This window comes from Manis javanica, chromosome 1 (assembly GCF_040802235.1).
Source record: "Manis javanica isolate MJ-LG chromosome 1, MJ_LKY, whole genome shotgun sequence".
Taxonomy (NCBI): Eukaryota; Metazoa; Chordata; class Mammalia; order Pholidota; family Manidae; genus Manis; species Manis javanica.
Window position 1 is genome coordinate 111898986 of NC_133156.1, and position 22563 is coordinate 111921548.

General features: G+C 36.3%; 1 protein-coding gene across 2 annotated transcripts in view; it reads right to left on the reverse strand.

Annotated features, from left to right (window-relative positions):
- Window positions 1–22563, reverse strand: part of ITGA1 (integrin subunit alpha 1) — a 154799-nt gene that overhangs the window by 91698 nt on the left and 40538 nt on the right. Inside the window, exons 1-2 of one of the 2 annotated variants that reach the window (XM_037022046.2) lie at window positions 13400–13709; window positions 10848–10968 (exon numbers count right to left, since the gene is read on the reverse strand). In XM_037022046.2, coding sequence (XP_036877941.2) covers window positions 10848–10968; window positions 13400–13508 — 230 coding nt within the window. In that variant the 5' untranslated portion in view covers window positions 13509–13709. Of the gene's footprint in view, window positions 1–10847; window positions 10969–13399; window positions 13710–22563 lie in introns of those variants that run through there. The other variant, XM_017666357.3, reaches the window with a different exon arrangement.

Here is a 22563-nt window from a genome sequence, read left to right on the forward strand (position 1 = left end):
AATTAAGAGGGACATAGGCACAATGGAATGCATTTAGGAGACTATGACTCAGATGGTTAAGAGCCTGGTAATTTCTCAGACCAGAAACGCTTCAGGGAAAGTTGGGGATGTTTAACATGGAGAAAAAGTGTCTGAAGGAGCATTGAGAAGATGTATAGAAATGCAGGTGGATTGGCCAGACATTTAAAAAATTTAAATGTTTGAAAGTCCATGGTATTGAAAAGAAATCAGATTTATCTTTATAAGCCCTTTGGGCAAAGCTAGTATTAATGGAAATAAGTTTTATAACAATTGCAAATATGGAATTGTTGAATAGACTTCCTAAAACTTAGTTATGATATAATGTCCTTGCAAAACCACCTCTGACATACAAAAATAACCATAAAAATATTTAAACCCTTTAATGCATAATTCTTACTTCTGGAAATCTATTCTTAAAAAATACCTAAATTAAGGGAATAAACTTAATGCACAAAGATAAGGCTCATAGCGTTATATATAATAATGAAAGATGAAAAGAAATGATCAACAGCAAGAACTAACTATTGCAGAGTCATTCTAAGGAATATTGCACTTAAAAAACAACAGGTAATAAGATTATGTGGTAGGATTAAAACTACTTATGAGATAATTTAATGTAAAAACCTACCTGATTTAGTGAAAACCTATGACTTAATTTAAAATAAAAGATACAAATTATATTAAAAATACTCATGATAGCAACAATAATAGCTAGCATTTATTGAATTTATACCATCTGCCAGCCATTGTTTTAAGTGCTTCCCATGTACCAAGTAATTTAGTCCCTTCTGTAAGATACAGCATGAACTTTGGTGTCAGACTTCATGAGTTCAAATCATGGCTTTACATTTACTTAGCTGTATGGTTTAGGACTAATCAATTAACCTCTGTGCCTTAATTTCTTCATCTGCAAAATGGAAACAATAAGAGTAGCTACCTCACAGGATCATCATGAAAACTAAATGAGTTAATGTATATAAAGTGCTTAAAACAGTATTTGTCATAGTATATGCTACATGTTCTTTTTATGATTATTTTATCTTTTTTTTTTCACATGATGGAACAACTGTATCTCTGTAAACCAGATTAAAAGGGAGTATGCCAAAAAGCCAAATTATATTAAGGAATTATGGCCAGTATTTTTTCCCCCAATATTTTCAAAGGCTTTCATAATGTAATTGATTTAGTTTTATAGTTAAAATAATTTAGAGAAAAGCATTGAGTCTACTGTTATGACAAGTTTTTAAGTTGGAGCTAAATACAATGATTATTATTAGGAATATTCTACATGCTCTGCATTTATACCAGGCCCTGAGGGTATGAAATTGATAAAAAACAGTTTTTTGTAGGTTGTTTAAAACCTAGGGGGGAAGCAAAACTATGCATGTGCTATTATAATACTGAATAGGTCTGTACTTGGTGCAAGTTCAGCAAGTCTTAGAAGCCAGAAGGAGCACTGCTCCTTCGATAAGCAGCATAGTATAGCTGGAGTAGAATTTGAGCCTGAGAAGCTAAACAGGGTCCAGATCATAAATGTTCTTATAGTCCATTTTAATTATAATGTATGTAATTCACTTAACTATTATTTACATCAGTACATAATAATTGGACTTATTATATGGTGGAGAAAGTTGGGAAATTCTGAATCTTTTAAAGAGGGATGTGACATGATCAACTCTGGTTTATAAAGCTTATTTGCTTGCAGTGTCCTGAATAAATTAGCAAGAGGGGCAAATGAGACTCAGAGACTGAAGGTAAGTGATCCTAAAGTAATCCAGATAAGAAAGGAGGACCTGAATTAAGGAAATGGAGAGGAAGGGGGAACCAAAACCAAGCTTTCAAATATCTAGGATATAAGCTGCCTTATTTTGGGTTCCCCCAAAAGCAGAGCCAAGACAAGGACATAGGTACAGGTGGATTTGGGGAGGCAATTCTAAGCATGCTCAAATGTGGAGGTGGGAAAAAAGAGAGAAGGAAGGAAAAAGGTCAGTAAAGGGTGCGTTGATAACGGGCTACTTCTGTAGGCATCTGGGTTCAGTCCTGCTGGGAAACAGCTCAGAGGACACATGGAACATATGTGAGCAGGCTACGGGCATGGCTGATGCTCTGAGTACTACTACCACCCCAAAAAAGTACAGAGTGAAAGGAGACGAAGGCTGACATTGAGGGGAAAGTAATCTTAAAATTTTAACAAGTGCAGGGAGGAAACTGGTAGGAGTGATCAGAGGGGGAGAGGGGGAATCAGGGAACAGCGGCGTCACAGAAGCCACAGAAGGAAAGAATATGAAGAATGGGACGCATGAGTGCAGAGCAGACTTCATTTTGAGTAACTTGTCTAAAAATGAGGGCAATGGGCCATGTTAATAAATGTGGGCTTTTTTTTTTTTCAGGTAAACCATTAAGGGTTTGCGGTGAGTTTGAGATATGGTTAAATGATGTTGAGAAAGAAACAAGAAAGTAGTAAGAAAAAAGCTGATGTCATTGGTAAGGGAGTGGAGTCCCTGAGCAGGTAGAAGGGGTGGATCCGGAAGGGCAAGTTTGTCTTAGAAACCAGGACAGGCTGCTGCCTCCCTCGGCAGGGACACTGACGGTCCAGGGTCCAGAGGTTTGTAAGTGTGGTGGGTGGGTGGCATCTTGTGCACCTTTGCCATGTGACTCTGTCCCTCACTGTCCTTTCTTGAGGCAGAATCTATTTTCCTTCTGTTGAAATTGGGATTTGCTGGATAAATAGAATGCAGCAGAAGTGACGCCATGATTTCTGTGACTAGGTCTTAGAAGGCGTTGCAGATTGGCTTTGTCGTTTTTTGGAAGTGTGAGAGCGCCATGCTGTGAAGAAGCCCAGTGTAGCCTAATGGAGGAGGAGAGGCCACATTGAGGAGAAGCTATGCTTGAACTGACAGCATGAACTGCCAGACATGTGAGTGAAACCAGCTTGGACCCTCCAGGCCCAGCCGAGGCCCTGGACGACTGCAGCTGCATGAGCTCCCCAGGCAGTAGGGGAGCACCTACTCAATCCTCAGGATCTTGAGAAATAATAAATTGTTGTTTTAACCCACTAGTTTTGGGGGGATGTTTTATGCAGAAACAGATAACTGAAACAGAAAGGGAGGATCAAGTTTTGATCTAGTAGCTCCTTCCTCCCTTCCATCTTCCCTCCCTCCCTCCTTCCCTCTCTCCCTCCTTTGGAGAATAGTAGCCACAGTCATCTAGTGAGATTTATGGAGAGAGCAAGGAGGGTGGTGGGCTTGTGGGGAGTAATGAAGATTTAACCCGGCAGGCTTACACAGACCAGTCAGGCAGCCCCTCAGGCCAGGTGACATAGGTTATAGCTGGTCAGGGCATTTTGGAAGGCGTATCTACTGCAGCTGCGAGGTAGGCCTCTGAAGACCCTTCTTATTCTAAGATTCCATCATCTCAATAGAACAAATTATCAGTGCGTAGAGCAGTACTGATTAGATGGAAGACATGTACCATTAATTAGGGAAAATCTAGGATAATCGATGAAAAGTGAGTCCTGAACATCATGCTAATAGTAAAGGTACTGTAAATTATAAGGCAGGAGGGAAGAGAGATCACAGAGAGCCCAGGCAACAACGTGAAAAGAGGAGAGACTAAGGACCGAAAACGGAAGGTGATGAGGAAGGGTGGGTGGTGAACACAGCGTAAGGCTTCTGTGTGCATTGGAGCAGGGAGGTTGAGATGGGCAAGCAGGAGGCTTTGAAGGAAAAGTATGGAGTTTACATTTGATCTCTAGGGAAACAGAGAGCCTCTAGAATATGGCAATCATTAGAAATAATCTGATACAGCAGCTGGAACCACGGTCTATTGTGCACTCTGGGAAAGCAGAGTAGAGTGTTGTAGGACACGACTGAGACAGGGAGTTTGAGAGCTGGGACCAAAGACATCAAGCCTGCAGCTCTGGGAAGGACACGTATCTTGCCACTTAATCCTAAGTAAGTCTCACTTTTCCCAAGTTGCCTATGAATAACACGATTATAGACGAGCACACACATGGTGTTCATGGAATTTCAGCAATCTCCAACATTCTCAGTCCCCATTATCTTGCTCTATTTTTTCTCAACATCTTTATCACATTCTGACATATGATATAACATGTCTGTTTATTAAATGTATATTTATTTTTGTTCTCCCCTTCCCCAGTAGAATATGAGTTCCACAATAGCAGGAATTTTCATCTATTTTGTCACATATATCCTTAGTGCCTATCACAGTGCCAGGTACAAAATATGCATTCAGTAAGTATTTGTTGAATGAATGAATTAATGACTGCATCAAATGCTCTAAGAATCTGCATAAGGCAGACCTGGGTATTTTAGACTCATGGCCAGAGGTCCTGATTGTGAAATCTTTTTTTCCATTTTAACGGCTGGATATTTTGCTTAAGCAGAATGCCATAGATGCCTTTGGGTGACACAAAGGGCATTTCTGTCAGTCCAGAGAAGAGAATCCTTGTTGTTAGAAGACAGAACTGCCTGAAATTCAGAAAGCTAATGTTCCACATCCTGGTCCTGTCACATACTGGTTATATTAAACCTTTGGCAATTCATTCTCTGAGTCCCTGTATCCTGTCTGGAAATGAGGATTGTAACAATGATATCTACTAAGATCCACAGGGTCAGTGTGAAGACCCAAGGCACATTGTTCCATGAACTATGGATGCTGATATTTAAAATTTTAATGCAAGTTTGCTTTAACTCATTTACATTTTATTTCTATTAGGTTTTTGCTTTTTATATAGCATTATTGCAATGATTTGTCTGCATATTAAGAGGATTAAAGGATGTTACAGATCTCATTGCTCATCTCTAGAGAAACATCTGATGAACTAAAAAATCACCAAAGTGAGAGAAACATCTCTTCTTCAAGAAAAAGCTCCAATTTTAATAAAATTCAATAAATGGAGAAATGTTTTCTAATCATAATAGTCATTCTTGTCATTTCATTATCATTTTTATTTGAAGAGTAGCTAGTCTGTGACTTCTTTGTTCTGTATTCGTTTTTTTTTTCCTCTGTAAAAAATAGTTTCTGGAGATTGTTCTCACATATTTGCATAATCTCACAGACACTCTGTTCACCTCTTTCTTGATTTCCCAGGCAAAGCCACTATCAGAGTGCCATATAGCCCCACTAGACATTTTTTTTTAATAAAAAGAGTAAGTGTTTGGTCATCTTAGAGAGTGAAGTTATACAGTGGCCCCAGTAGCAGCCGTGCTTTTGGCCATGAGAGGCAGAGGGGTGGAAATGAGGTGAGCCAAGAAAATGACAAGTTTGGCAAAGAAGAAATTTCAACTTCAAAAGATATTCTAAACAATGTAAAAATAAATATTACATCAAAACTGTAAAAGATAATTTGATAGAACCTTTAAAAAGCATTTTTACCCCCAAGGTTGAATAGGCCTTATTTAAAACACCCATACATTAGGAAACAGGGTATCAATCACGTGAGCCCACCAGTACAGCTTACCTGGTAGAAAGCAGGGTCCTCTAGGGAAAAGGCATGAAGCCAACATATTTTGCTATATATAGCTTGGGTTGAGGATTGGCTAGGAGGCTATCTGCATCATGAAAATCTACTTTGAGAAGACAGGCCCACTGAAGTCACTGGCACCCACAAGAAGGGCTGTGGGAGCAGCAGTAAAAAGGGTGGGCACGCATGCTGAAAGGAATGAAGCTGAGGAACCACGGACAGTGGGAAGCCCCATACCAGCATCTTGTATTTCCCCATTTGGTTGAGACCTTGCTGTACAATGATTACCACTAAATCTGGAAGGCTTGTGCAGTGCTGAGAACATTTAAGTTTCTTCTCTTCAAAGCAAAATTATTAAACTAATTGCGCTTGTGGATTTTTCTGAACCACATTGCAATTACTTGGATCCTCCAGCTCAGGCTGACCATCATGAACCATGGCTGATCTTAAGCAGAGGCATCCTGTGTTCTGCTACTGAGAAAACTTGTGGTTTCTGAGTCAAAGATGTAAAGTAAATTATACGTCACAGTAAACTTCTGAAAGATAAAGGGGGCATGAGGCTCTTCTGTTAACTTTTATTCTTTCCAAAGAATTAAAGTAATGCTTTTCAAATACACAGAACTTGCAGTGGATCAACAAGTACTTCCTCTTTAGGTGTATTTCAGCCAAGATGTATTGTGGGTCAGGATGATTTTTTTAAAAATCTGGGATTGATGAGCTTCCAAAGTATGAGCAGTAAATATGATTTACAAAGGTGCCCATCTCTTTAAAAATTAAATAACAGAAATCTGTGTTCACTAAAATATGTCAATTATTTCACAGTCCATTTCTTAAAGTAAGACTGCATCCTATCTGATATTATAAACACTTACACAGTGTCCAAACATGTTTCTAAAATTTATTTTGCAGTACCAGTGCCTGGATCTCTTTAGAACAATGTGCTGCTAGCACACCATCCTTAAAATTTTGGACACAGATTTTTTTTCTAGTTTACTTGCTTTTAAATTCAGTTGGCCAAATTGTTTTTGTTGACCTGATTTTTCATACCTTTTCCATAAAGTCATTGCAAATATGGAATGTCAAAATGGAATTACATTATCTGACATCCATATACATTCAAATGCTTCAAATGCTCACAAACTCTCACATGCATATTAGTATTTAAAGTCTGGAACCTCACAGTAAAGTTATTATCAACATTTACTTTTTAATGTAGTTCTAACAAAGAAAAAAGTACTAGATTTGGGCAGAGAGACTTGAGTTTCATTTTCAGCTCTGGCTCTAAGAAGTTACATTTCCCTAGGGAAGTCACTTAAAACAATAACCCACTTTCTTGAAATATGAATGACATACAAAAAGCTGTGCATATTTAATGCATACAACTTAGGAGTTTGGAGGTAAGTACCCACCTGTAAAACCATCACCACAACCTATGCCGTACATATCCACCACCTCCAAAAGTTTCTCCTCGCTCTTTAGTTATTATTATCATTGTTATTATTATTAATTTTGTTATAAGAACACTTAATATAAGCTCTACCTTCTGAGCAAATTTTGTATGCACACAATACAGCATTGTTACTACAGGCACTATGCTGTACAGTGAATCTCCAGGATTTATCCATTTTGCACATCTGAGACTTTGTACACTTTAACTAATAACTTCCTTATTTTCCTCTCCTCCTAGGAACCACCATTCTATGCTCTGCTTACATTTGTTTGAATATTCTAGATTCCTCATATAAGTGGGATCATGTAGTATTTGTCCTGTGTTTGGCTTATCTCACTTAGTAAAATGTCCTCCGGGTTCATCATGTTGTCTCAAATGGCAAAATTTCCTTCTTTTTAAAGGCTGAGTAATATTCTATTGTGTGTATCTGACATGTTTTTTTTTTTTTTTTAATCTATTCTTCTGTCATTGGGCATTTAGATGACTTTCAAACCTTGGCTAATGTGAATAATGCTGTGATGAACATGGAAGTGCAGATTACCTCTTTAAAATCCGGATTTCAATTCCTTTGGATACCTACCCAGATGGGGGGGGGGCTGGATCAACCCATAGTTCTATTTTTAATTTTTGAGAAATCTGTACACTATTTTTCACAGTGGCTGCACTGATTTGCATTCCCACCAAGAGTGTACAAACGTTTCCTTTTCTTTGCATCCTTGCCGAGACATGTTATTTTTCATTTTGTTTTTTTGGTGATAGTCCTAAGAGAGTCATTCATAACTTTTTTTTTAATGTGTCTGTTCTTTCATCAGTGACAACAGGGAGTTAAACTACAGTGAGTTGTTCATCCAACAAATAATTATTGAGTTCATATTATGTTTAAGGCCCCGTGCTAGATGCTGGGAAATGTGCATGCTTGCAAGGGCAGGTACCCAAACCAGTCCTTGCTCTCTAAACAATAGCCCTAAGTATTAACTTTTCCCTCTTATCTGTATTCCTTGTTGAGGTTTTCAACTGCTTAGACATTACTCAAGCTGTTTAAAACCATACCATCAACTTCCTGATAAAACTGATTTTCCTGTATAATTGTCTCTGAGTAACTACCCATTTCCCAATGGTCCCATGTAGAAAATTAGAAATATGTTTGACTCCTCCTACACCTTCATTTACTATTTTCAAGTGTTCACTAAATCTTACTGATTCATTTAAATTAATCTTGGATACCCTTTTCTTTCATTCTAGTTCCTCCCACCCCCCACCCCGCTTATAAACTAGCCTCATGCCTCATTTCTTAAGCAACAGATTAACGATTTTACTTGCGTATACATTTCCTAGTTGTAGGTACTCCTTTCTCCAATCAAATCTCTATCTAATTTCCTAAACTAAGTTTCATGAAATGACCTACAATGAATCTCAATACCCTCTACTTAGGTCTAAGCTCCCTTATCCAGCTTTTAAAGTCTGCCATTATCCTCCCCTTTCTCCCAAACCAAAGTCAGACCTGTTTGCTCACTAATGTGCTCCCTTTTAAGTCTTTGCCTTCTCAGTTTGGAGTGTCATTTCTTCTTCATTTATTAAAAGACTCAGCTCTAGAATCAAGAACTACTCCCCCTTTTTTGAGCTATCATTGATTTATAGTCTATATTATACTGATTAGTACTATCCTTTACTTGTAATCATTTCGAATGTGTCCTCTACTGATTATAAGCTTTCATATTTATCTTATACTCTCACTCCCCACCAACATTTAAGGTTAAGCTTATGTCTCCCATAGAATTTAGCATAATGCCAGGGATGTATTAGAAGATAAACACTCTTGCTTGATTGGTCCATATTTATACTCTAGTTGAAATAAAAACCAACCAACAAACATTTGTACAGAGACAACTAGACTACATTTCATGGGTGAAGCAAGATATATAAGGCTTGGTCTGTAATGTAAAAAAGGTTAACATTTTATTGTTAACATTATTACCTCACACACACATATAGAATTCTGAATGCTCTGCCTAAAATTCAATTCAGAAGAGCTCATTCCGACAGACCATTCATTATCAACATCTTTTCTTCAACCTTCTATTTCCTATCCCTCTGTGCACTCTTGTTTCTTTCCAAATGTTGGCCTGGATATCTTCCTTTGGTCATCTACACATTGACCTTCTTCAAAGATGGTGGCTTTGGGAAGGACAGTCATCATGACACCAAAGCCCCACTCAGGCCTGATTTCTCAGTTTCCCATTTCTTTGCCTCTGGTGCCTTGCAAAAAGGGATTGGTGAATTTAGATTAAGGGAATCTCACAATAGTATGGACTCATAAAAAGGGACAGAAAGACAATGAAGAGATCAAATGGGTGCACTAAGGTTCTTGAGAGGAAATATGAGTCCCTTCTTACTCTATGGAGATTTGTTCAGATATCTGTGGACTTCTGACATCAGACTGCTCTAAAATCAGGGAGACAGGACTGGATGGAAGAGGGAGCTTATAGATTTTCCTCATGGCAGAAAATAAAAACCAGATTTTCATAAAACATGTTAACAATATCTATCTTTTAAAAAGTTCATTTTTAAGTAGGTCATTTAAGACTTTAAGGCTTGCTATTATGATTCTCTTTAAAATTTATGTGACTATTAGTGAAAATTAACTTTTTAAATGTATTTTATGGAAAAGTTAAGATTTTTAAGAAAAATACATACTGAGTTTCAGTTTATTATAGTTAATGCACAAAGACAAATGGTCTACTCACCATTCTTCTCCCAGAGATAAATTCCCTGAATTGCAGGCATAATGCCTCAAAGAACAAAATTGGTGCATAGGGGAATTTAACCTTAAATGTTGGTGGGGAGTGAGAGTATAAGATGGAAGGACAGAGAGTATAAAAAATCATACTCTAATACTAGATTTCTCATCTGAGATATTTGTAAGGAGAGCAGAAGAGTGGAGCATATTCCAGTTTATGCCTAGGATGTAACATTTGTACTTAGAAAGTGTGATAACTTAAGTATTTATTCTTGATAGTTTTTAGGAGATTACTATCAACTTCACTAAGTCTAAAAGATAAAGTAAAACATAAAAAGGCCATGCCTTTCCACTTGTGAAATATGGTGGAGTGATAGGTCACTCTCTCATTATATCGCTATTCTTAATAGAGATAAATCTCTTCTTGTTTGTTATTTTAGCTACTTGAAAAAATGGGCTTGCTTAGATTAAGTTATTAAACCAAAGCAGAGTTTAACCCCTGTTCCTTTTTTTCTACAAAGCCCAAATTTTAAAAAAAGACTCATGTTGAAAATTATGCTAAATATAAAGCAAAGGAGCTTTAACATTTATTTTGTGCAATTTTCAACAAGATAAATATGCTTTTAAAATCACACTTAAAGTGAACTAAACCATTATTAAAGGATTTAAAATTGTATAAAGGAAATTCGATAAGGCCCATTATAATTAATGGACCAAACTCGGTAGGTCAGTAAAGCACCAAAAATATAAGCCTAATATTGTCTTACAGAAATGATATTAACCCTTACAAGACAGCATCTCATGTGTCTCCCATTCCCTTCTGTTCAATTTCAGCTACTGTAAAATGAGAACAATTAAAGTACTTTTGCCGGAATAACATACATACATACAGAACAATGACTATTTTGGGTAAGGACTTCCCTTGAGGTCAACCTAAACTTCAACAGAAATCACTAACCACTTCCTTTAGTATTGCCAAAGATTTTTTCTTTATTTTTTCAGTTTCCATTACCAAATGATCATACTGCATTTTCTACCAAAATGATTCATTCTGTTAAACTCTCAGTCATAAAACTAAATGTAGCTGAGTAATGTTTTCCATTACCTTGTAAAAAACTAAACAACGACAACAGCAAAGCTCACTGGCTTACCATTTTCCTTCTTCATTTTCATACTGTTGAACAGTATATCCAAACATGTCCTCCACTGGGCCGCTGAAAGTCATTGAATTTTTCACATCAACATTGAATGATACGCAGAAACCTAGAACAACTTTAAGAGGGAAAACAAAGTCCAGTCACACAGAGTTATGGAATTATGGGAAGCACCAATGAATAAGCTGTGTTCTTATTAAAAAAGGCAATGATGCTCAAAGAATGAGCACTATAAGAATGTTCTATAATATTAATTAGATTACTGATTAAAAATCAACATAATGACTTTATAGAATATAAATACTAATATTCAAACAGAATCCCGTACTAATTCAGTATCTGTACCATTCCTGGAGCTTGAGATTTCAGAATGCGTGGGAAAGAGCTGGCAGAAACTCATGCTCATATCTTCCTAATGTAGTTGCAGATAGTTTTCCGGTAGTGAGTACTACAGCAGACTGTGGTTGCTAATGTAAACAGCTTCATTTCCATGTTTTAGCTACAGAGGATGCTAGTAGCATCATTTATAGCTTCGGGAGAGGAAGCTTTCTCCTTGCTGCTTCCAAAATGCAGGTTGTCTCCATCCAGAGATGGCTTCCTACGCAGGCCTGAGATTTGCCCTGCTTCCCTCTCTGAATCAAGTGCTGGGCGGAAGCTTCTACTAAGAGACTAAAGTCTTCCAACAGTGTTGTTGGTGATGATAACCTTACAGTTTGCTGTCGAGATTAAATCAGATAATATATATCTAAAGAGTTCATTCAATGTCTGGCACATACTAGATATTCAATAAGGGTAATTCTTTTCAGTTTTCTTGTAGTTTAGGAAATGGAAACTCTTTATAAGTGAGACTCTTCTAAAAGCGTTCTGGATGGTGCCAAATTCTCTCAATGGATGGTGCTAAATTCCATGTTTGGTACTGGTTTTTAAAGCATACTGTGATGTTCCAAAGTATTCCATTTCTAGATGTAACTAAGAATTCTTCCTGAAGATTACTTTTCAATAAAATCACAGAGCAACAAGATACAAAGGTGACTTAATTTACTCCTTTGTTAAAACCATGACATAGTTACACATATCCTAAAAAAATCTCTTTCCTTACTCATTTTAAACTCTCCCATGAATATAGTCTAAATCCAGACTGCAATTCATTATAATTTTCCTATTCTGTAATTCATAAACTTCAAATTTTATTAACAGTAGTAAATGCTTTTTTTTGCTCAGGATTGTACCTAACTTAGAGAAAAATTTGTTTTGTTAAAAAGAGGCTTATGTATATCTTTTTAAGAAAAAAAATATACCTATTTATAAAAATTTCCATTATCTCCCCATCTGGAAATAATCTTTTAACTACTAAACCTTCCCCTTTTATTTTAAAAAAGTTTCTTATAGAAATAATTATTAAATACTATCTACATTGTAGTTATCTGTGTGAGACTTTTCCCCTTATATTGGAAAACTTAAAAACAGTGACTCTCTTTCTCATCTTTCTTATCCCTTCTCAAAATCTAGCACAGCTCCTCGTACTCAGATCATCTATAACGTATTTGTAGAATGAAAGATAACATGTTGAAGGAGGAAGTGTGACAGCTGCAGTCAGAGGTGAACTGGCAACTGTTTCATCTTAGCTAAGGAAAACTTTTAGAGATGGAAATGTTCAAGTTAGATTTTTAAGAGGAGGGAGAGATACAACTTGGCAGAAAAGAGAGAAATGTGTCCCAAGGATTTGGGAGGGTGTCTGCAAGTAATAAGACAGAGAGTGGGACCAATATAGTTGCAAGATCATGTACAGAGATTTTGTCTGGCTGGCATAGATGCAGAACACGAATGGATGGGTAGCACAGGTCCATTTATGTAGGTTTCCTGTTCATTCTCTAAAAGTGATGGAGAACAGCTGGTTACCAACTTCTGCCTAATAGTCTTTCATATATTTGAAGACAGTTTTAAACACTGTTCACTATCTACTCCAAACTAAAAAGTACATGCTCCTACCCTTTTTATTTTTTGGACACTTTCAACATATTATTTTTGATATGTGAGATACAGAAAATAGTACTTTTACAGAAATTTCTCAACTTTGGTGCTATTGACATTTGAAGAACAGGAGATTCTTTGTTTTGAGGCACTGTCCTGTGTACTGCAGGGCATTTAATATCATCGCTAGCCCCCATGCACATGATGCCAGTGGCACCACTAAGATCAAAAATGTCTCCAGACACTGCCGAATTCCCCGGGGACTAAAATCACCTGAGTTGTAACCTACAGTCCTGTAGATAAGGACTGGAACATGACCACAAACGATTTAGTTAAAGAAGATGACTGAAAATCAACTGTGGCCTGAAGACCAGCAGCATCTGATCACCTGGGAGTCTGTAAGGGATCTAGAGTCTCAGGCCACACCCAGATTTCCTGAACCAGTTTCTATGCACTTACAAGATTTCCCAGGAGGTCCAAACCTGTTAAGGTTTGAGAGACATATGTTGGTGATATGGTACTGCTCTTTCATAATGTGTGTGCAGGTAGTATAATTTACCCAAATAAAGAGTACTCACCATTCCTTAGACAAAAAACCAAGGGGTTTTCTTTCATCAGGGTCAATTTCACCCCTCCTGAAGACTTTTTCAGCACTTCATCATTAGTAAACACACTCCCAAAGGCCATTCATGGTGCCCCTCAACAGAAGACCACGAGTTTTGGGTTCCTTTGTGGGCCTGTTTATCCTACATGTCATGTGGAAAGTCCGGGAGTGTGTGCTGCACTTTTTGTCATTTCCTGTCCTCAGATTCCACAGGCAATTTGCCCAAAGTGATTGTAAATCAGCCTCTTTCATGTTTGCTAAGGCACCACAGAGCCTGAAGCACAGCAGATGACATAAAAAAATAGTTTACATCTCATTCTTTTGATTTTAAGGGGCATATAAACAGTAAAAGCAACTTCTCATAGCTTTTAGTTCAATGTTCATTTTGTTATAGTAAGTGGTCTGGGAACTTTATGTACTAGAAGTAAAGTGAAATCATATTTATTTTCAATCAAAGCCAAAAATAAAAAAAGACTGAGGTGGTTTAAGAGACCATATAGAGTGAAAATGATAGGAAATAAAACACAGAAAATAGTCAGATGTAAAAAGTAATTTCCGATTGCACATGTACCAGCAAAAGAGAGATTTTTTCCCCTTAATAAAAACAATATTGTGTGCCTACTCTGTTATTCTACCATCACCATGCTCCTTCCTCATATACTTTACCAACAATCCTACAATTAAATACCATTATTGTCCCCACTAAGCTGAGGAGGAGGAGGCTCAGGATGGCAGAGAAATCTGCCCACATTTCCCCAAGATTCCCAAACCATTCAGATTGACTCAGTCCTTATATCTTAGCTCTAACATGGGGAAGAGCTAGTAGAAGGGCTAGTGACATGCAGATGGGTTTAGAAGAGAGGCTACTATTAATCCATCTAATTCCATCTCCTGAGAAGCAAATTTCAGGAGCTGGCTGTTCTACAGAGGCTGGGAGGATGCTGAGATGAGGGGTAAGTTTGGAGCAAGGAGAGAAGTCATGGCTATAGAGCCCTAGACAAAACATTGTGAGGGACTATGATTAAAACATGTGTAGGTAGAAAAGAAATAGAAAGGCTTCCTCCCCTTCCAATATGGTCTTATGTGTTATATATGCAAGAACTAAAAATTGAAGAGGAAGATGAGATTACTGGTATGAAGGGTATCTTTTGTAAAAGAGACCATTTTGTGCAATTTCTTTATCCCGGGTGGAAGTTGATGTATAAGACAACTAAATGAGAGAAAGAGAAAGAGAAAGAGAAGGAGAAATAACCTACAGTTTTACAGGTTTTTTTTTCTGCTTATAAACATTTTGCTGCTCACAAACATTTTCATATAAATAATGACATTGAACTAGACAATAAACTGCGGTGGTTAGGCAGGACAGCATTCCTTACTCTTTTTGTCTTAGGAAACTAGAGCTCAGAGGGGTTAAGTGATTTGTCCAAGGTTGGGCTGTGTTAATGGAAAAGACAAGAATTTGATGATGGTCTTCTGAGGTTAAAGTATAGACATTCTGTGTCTACAGTGCGATTGAGTTGGTCAGATTAATAAAAATGAAAGTAATAACACAGGTCAACAGAACCCTCAAATGGCCTGTTAGAGCTCTTAATCATCTTATGGCTTTGGAGTATTTGAGGATAGGACCAGCAGGAAAACCTGAATGAAGGGGCCAAATCTCTAGAGGGCACTGACTTGCTAGTGAAAGGAAGACCTCCCTCCTCCACACATCCTCTTGAGTTATGAGAAAAGTCACTGCAGCTTATTTGATTTTTTGCTTCTTAATGAAGAAAGTCTGTCTTTCACAGGGTGGTCCAGAAATTCTGATCTAGAAAAACCAGATTGGAGTATTTAAAAGCCAATGGAATTTTGATTGTTTTAAATTCCAAGCACAATACTAAATACATGGTGACTAGGGATGCATATTAAAATGCTTTGCTTTCTTTTTAACAACTTCCTATATTTATCCAGTGTAGAAATAATAAGAGAAATCATGAAATTAACATTATATTTACTATTTTTAATATGAAGTTTGAAATGACACAATATTAAGCTAGGAAATAATAATTGTGTTAGTGTATTAATTAATGGTTTTTAGGGCAAATTCCTTGGTAGGATAGAAAGACGGTGTAGAGACATATGAACCTAGGCTTAAACCTACCCCTTTCACTGATATTATTTATTCAGTTATTCATAGTTGAATAAATACTCCACAAATATTAATCAAGTCTTTGCTTTGGGTTGGATATTTGCTAGGTCCTGAAGATAGATTAATGAAAAGATGGTGCTCCTGTTTTCAAGATCCTGCAGCTTTGCTCGGAAAAGACATGGCAAGTGATTTGACCTCTATGAGTCTCAGTTTATCATACTTAAAATGATTTAAAAAAATAGTGAGAATGTTTGGTATCTTTATCTGAGTGATGGTTACATGAATGTATATACATATCAAAATTCATCAAGCTGTACACTACGATTGTGCATTTTATTGTATGTACCTCAATTTAAAAAAATGGAGCTTACAAATGGTAAAGTATTGGTTGCTGTGAGAAATACAAATTGTGCATGTAGCAATCGAGAATGCTCAATAAATGCTTTCATAAATAGAATCCAAAGGGTCAGTTTACCATCTGGCAGTTGAGTTTTCTTTTGGAAAAGGATTTCCCTCTGATGATGATGACCATTTGTGTCTTTAACAGTGAGACAGATGTGTTATATCAGTGGAACAGGACAGTAAGTTCATTGACTCATTTCCATAGCAAATTTCCTGTTTCTAAACCCAGCTGCAATGACATGTGTGAAGAAAATCTGAGATGAGGGGGTGAGGACTTCCAAGTGGAAGGCTGGCCAAGGAGGAGGAGCGCAGGTGATTCCTGCCCTTGCAGTTGGATTCTCATCTTAGTTCCTTAAAAATGGTGCATATTTACAATACCACCCAGCTTCTGAGCTGAGAGCAAGTCAAGGCTTCTCTCACTCCAGTGACAATCTACTAGCTTAGAACCTACTTCAATGATCCCAAGTCAATTGTGATGAGCCTGAAGTGAGTCTTCTAGCATATTCACACTATACTAGTTGAATCATGGTCTTGAACTGCCTAAGAAACAGAGAGCACACGTAGGCAGTGCAGCCTCTGTGCTGGAGTTGCAGAGCCCCGTGCTCCCCAAACCTGAGCACCGGTATGTCCCAGCACCTCTTACCTCTTATTGTACCAAAGCCTACTGGTGGGGAGATTTCTTCCACTCCTGCTTGAAAGGATATAAACTCCTATAGTCATATATGCTCGCTATAACTGATGTGATGATGTAATATATATATTAGGTATTTTATATAACTTCAGATTTCCTTTTTTTCCTTAAATTCAAATAAAATATATTCAACTGTGAGACACTCCAGGGAGTTGAAAGGAAAACATTTTGATGATAAGAGTTGGTGAAAGTTGGAAGCCCTTTTCCTCACTCATAATATATAATAAAACATCTTTATAATATCAGCTCTATGAATCAGAAATATTAATTAGTTTAATTACTCTTGCTAGGTTAAGTCAGATGGATTCCAATTTTGGTGCACATGGTTGCCTTAAAAGATAAAATATGATCAATAGTGTAACTCAATTTGTCTAAAAATGTTATAGTACAGTATCATTCTAGTTGATCTGAAACTTGAGATGATTATTCTTTCAGCACTGCAATCTTGAGAAGGAGGAGCCCAAGAATTCCAGTGGTAAAGAAACAGGATATAAAAATAGAACAAGACAGGCAATATTAGGGCCTTAAGCAAAGAGTATAAAATCAACACAGTGTCTGGAAATGACATCATAATCTCAAATACAGGAATCTGTGTTTTCTGGAAAAAAGATCATGTGCAACTCATTGTCTCCTTCAAACAATTGGAATGTCCTTATATAGTTATGTAAGAAGAAAATGTGGCTCAGTCAATCTCACCATTCAAAGTTCTTTCATCAGAAATGATGTAATATGTCAGCAAGGTATCTACCTCCAACAGCAAGTCCAGAAAAGCCAATCCAAATAAACACCCCGGTGTTCAAACATTTTCCAAGTTTTATCCTGGGAAGCTGCTTTATAACTTGAGCTTGCTGTAACGAGCAAATTGCTTTGAATTTTAGTGCTAATGTCCAGTTAATACAAACGGTATTTGAACTTCAAAGTGAGAGTGTGTATATGGGTGAATCTGTACGTGGCTGGTGGGAAGGAGGCAAAGAAGTCTAATTCTTGGCACATAGTAGGTGTTTAATACAAGTTTGTTAAATAGAACAGGGCTGAATAAACAGAGAAATGACGATTTATAGTAAAAGGTCATTCTGGCTGTAAGAACTTGTACCCTTTCATAAGTGCTGCCCAGAATATTTCCCAAACATCCTTTGTTAAAAATCCCCCTTTTAAATTTTTTACATAAGTTTGTTCTTCTACCGTGTTTATTTTCCCTTGTAGTATCTACAGACATCTGCTCTTTTCCCATATCCTCCCACCACAAATAATTGCCTGCTCTGCCAGTTCTTCTCAGACTGTCCCTTCTCCAGAAATTCTTAAACAGTCTCAGAAGCCAACGCCTACACCCAGTCAGCATCATCTTCTGGCTTTGTGTTTTACAGGATAAAAAAGCTGCAGAACCTCAGGGGTCCCAGGGCCCCACTGTGGGAAACATGACTTGTGTGTTTGTGCAAGCAACATGAGCACACACACATTCTCCAGCTGCCCTGGCATCCTGAGAGCTGAACTCAGTGATTTCTGTGACTACACAGCATGCAGTGCTGCACGGGAAGGAGTATTACCCTTCAAAACAGAGCAGGGCTGCATCCTATTCAAGTATTTACCCAGAAATATGAGATACGAAGTCTTTGGATGTATAAGAATCTGAATGAAAGTTGTTTTGTTAATGAAAACTTTTCAACTAATTTTATTAATTCACATATAATTTCTTCTTAGTGAGATAGTAAGACATTTCCAGTTTTAAGGTTATTTTTGTTAGTATGTACAAAAGGGACTTTTGAGGGCCAGGAAGGCAAAGAGGTAGTATGCACTGTAAAATAAATGATTTTCAACTTACCTAGTAGCTTTAACTGGCAATTTCCAATTCTAGGCACTAAGAGAGTCCATTATTTATTTTCCTATGCCATTTAATAAGATGCTTTTTCTGGATGGCTTGGGGTTGGATTTTGAAGGCCGTATAACATGTCCAAGGGTATGAGAAAATGGCTACTACTTGAGATTCTTCCATTGCTTCACTGGGGACAGAGAATTTTTCCTACTTCTTTTTTGTCTGTTTGTTTATTTTTATATTTTGTTTGTTTATATTTAATAGCTCTAATGGAAATTAGGAAATTTAAAATCATTCATATTACTGTGTACAGTACCTCTTTGCTTTCCTGACCCATGAAATTACCTATTGTGCATACTAGCAAAAATAACCTTAGGACTGGCAGTGTGTTACTAGCTCATACATACTGAGAAGGAATTACATGCAAATGAATACAATTCATTGAAAAGAATCTATTAATAAAGGTACAACTTTTTATTCAGGTTATTTCTCCTAAGGCATCAATAGAAAGAATGTATATGGTCTCTGGGTAAGATTTGACTCTCAGATTGAAACAATGACATTTCAGAAACATGAAAAGAAAAGGATTATCCATTTATCTAATGTACAAATAGACCTAAGCCATTTTCTTTTGAATGTCCAATTTGGAGCTAACATTATTTAAGTGAAAACCCACTTATGTTTAACAAAAAGGAAAATAGAAACGATTGGAAAAGGATAATCATAAAGTTTTCAAATATATCTATTATTTGAAAGCTTTTATTTAGATTATTGAAATTCAAGAAGTAAAAGTTTAAAGTTTTTTTACAATGTGATCGTTCGTCCTGCAGTAATGGCATCACCTGTAAAATCTAACAGTGTTCACTTAGTGAAATTCTAATGTGAAAAAGTCAGTTAAATTAGGTTGTAATTATTTAGATTGGCAAGTAATTACTGGCATTTTGATTTAGCTATAATATTCTTTCAAAGAGGAAATATGTTTAGACTGTTAAAAAATGTTTTGATTTTTATGTAAGTCTTTAAGAACACAATCAAGACATAAAATAAAGTCTACCTGTATTTTATTTTGTTGTGGACCACAATAAGTATTTGATTTAATTTGCTTTCAACTTTTATTTTTCATTTTTTTGCCATACTGTTCAGATGCAGGAGGCAAAGTGTACAGATTTATAGCACTCCTTTTTTGATGGAATATGGTTATCTAAATACTGACTGGTTTAACACACAAGTGGTCAAAAATTAACATTAATAGATTAGAGACTTGATGAAAATAACTAACAAAATGAAGTACTATGAAAAGTCCAATAGTATACCCTAACCCAAACCAAAATCTATAAGAAAATAATTCCTCATCTCAGTAGTTTTAGCTGGCAATTTCAAATTCTAAACACTAAGAGATGAATTATTGATTCTCCTCTACAATTTAACAGGCTAATTTTTCTTGATGATTTAGTATTGCCCCTAATAATACACTACCACTTAAACTAAATGATTCTGTATAATTTTTCTCTCTTTCTAACTACTTATTATAGCAATTTTCCATTATATCATTCACTACCAAACATTTTATTCATTCAAAAGCCTTATGGTACCTCTGCTCAATTTAAAACTTACCCAGTCTATTAAGAAGAAATAATGTGATCCAAATGAATATAATTTGTTATTCATCTGAAACAAATTTGGAAAATAAATCACAAAGTATTTTAAAGGACATTGGGGCTTGTTTATAAGATGTGAAGACAGGTCTCAGTAGCCTGGAATGTTGAAATATTTCAGAAGACAAGGGTCAGTGGAATGCTTGTTTTCTTTTCAGGGGAAAGAGATAACTTTTTGATGCTTTCTTTTCTGTTTTGAGATAGCTCCAAACTTTGTTTTCTTAGCTATAATTGTTGTTGCTAAGATCATGACAATCTTTTAGCACTTAGAACATTAGTTGAGCAGTAACATCCTTGGAAACAAACTCTATTCCTATCTAGTAGTATCATCTTTTACATTCTTTCCATTAGTCTACTAGAGTATCTTGAAATTGAAATAAATACAGATGTTATAGTCAAAATCTCCAAGAACTGGCAACCAATATTTTCCTTTAATGGAAATGTTTGGGTACTTATTATCACAACTCTAGCAACTGTCTACTTGTTATACACAAGAATCTTAAAATTCAGGTCAAGGTTACCCCTGGACTGGGGGAGAGGGTATAAAAAGAATAGGAAACAAAAGGAGATAAAAATGTGGCTTTAGCTTTGTATGTTTTTAGAGGAAAATGCTTACTTCCCATTCATGACGTTTCCTTCCATGCGGAGGGAGCTTTACTAGCTATAACACGACTTGTCTATTTCTGTATCTATGCTTCTTTCATACTTTAATGATCGGTACACTTGGAGGGAGAAACTGTGTGGATAGCCCAATCTTTTATTCATTTTTACTTAAAAGTGAGACTGCCTACAGAAAAACCAAAACCACGTTTTGTTCTATTTTTTCAGTGTCAGGTTCTGAGCTGGTGCTGGAAGGTAAGTCAGCTTTGTCTAGGGGTTAACATTAGGAATGTCATTTATCAGCTGTGCTTCATTCTGATTCTTTATCATTTCCCTATTCTAACCTCAAGTGAGAGAGAGATTTGCTCATTATTGGGATTTCTCAAAATCTTAGTGGTGTTTTGTTTCTTATGAAAAATAAACAATTATGAGAAAATGTTTAGATTTCACAAAGCTTGGCATTGGGCATATTTGTGTTTGTTATTTCCTTAATGTTATGTTAGCTTAAAGTATGTTAGCTTAAAGTATGTTGTGATTTTTTAAAAACATAGATTTTTCTCTGTATGCTTATCATTATATGTTTGAAGATGTGTTTTCATGATATAACTGCTGATTCGTTTTAACTTCATAAAACTTTTCTTATTTTCTAACTTTTAACAGAGAAATTAGAAAAACACAATGCCATTCTTATTTTTTAGAGCTGCAAGGAGGCACAAAACAAAAGAGCTTAAATGGCTGGTCTTAATGTCCTTTACCCATTTCCTATTTTCTACAATCCTTTGACTTTCAAGTGGCATTGAAAGGAAGATCTGGGGTCTGCAAAAGATACAAGGAGGCATGATTAGGATAAGGGTGAAATATGGTAACTTTAGAGGCAGGTAAGGTGAACAGCAGCCTGGTGGGGTCTGGCCAAGGATGGTTTGCTATGGGGCTGTCACCTTACCCTCTGGTGAACATCACTGAAGAGTCAACTTAGAAGGGCAAAAAAAAAAAAAATCAAAGATTTTGGAAATGAAATTTAATACTATGATTAGCTAAAGTTCACAATTTGCTTAACAAATATACTAGCCTGCAAAGGTACTAATGCTAGAATTTTCCTAGTTCCTTTCCATAATTTCCTCAGTACTTGCTCAAAGCCTAGTTTCTACAACTGTGCTATTTAAATGGATGGATCATTGCCTCTTTAGAGAATTGCAGACACTCCAAACCATGAAATTGAGAGTTACATTTAAAAAGAGACACATGTGCTGCTCCAGGAACTCACAATTCCTTACTGTGGGAGAGGTATAACTAAGAAATAGGGAAGTAAGTCAAGTAACAGTGACTTCCCACTGGCCACCTTTATTTCATGAAGATATAAAAGAAACAGGTCATTACCTAATTTAGAATGAACCAGAATACTAGAGGTGGATTGAACATCTAATTATGAAAATATAAGCATATAAAGACTGAGGGAAAAAATGTCAAGGAGTCTACAATTATCAGCAAGTTTCAAAAGGATATAGCAAGATTATGGCAGATGAGTGAGAATGCATATTTGACAAGTTTCTTCAAGTATTGCAACTTTAAAGCTTGCTGACTTCATTATTGCTCATTCCATGTATTCTTCTAAATTCCTGATCTTAAGTTATTATTTGGATTTTTAAAGGGACAGAAATTAGCACAACCAAATCAATAATAACCACAAAGAATATGCATGCTCCGAGACAACAATGGAATCTAATACTACATTTGCTCAGAAGGGGGTCCATAATGTTTGTATAATATTATGAGGAGTTTTCTTTATTATTATTATTATTATTATTAAGGTATCACTGATATACACTCTTATGAAGGTTTCACATGAAGAACA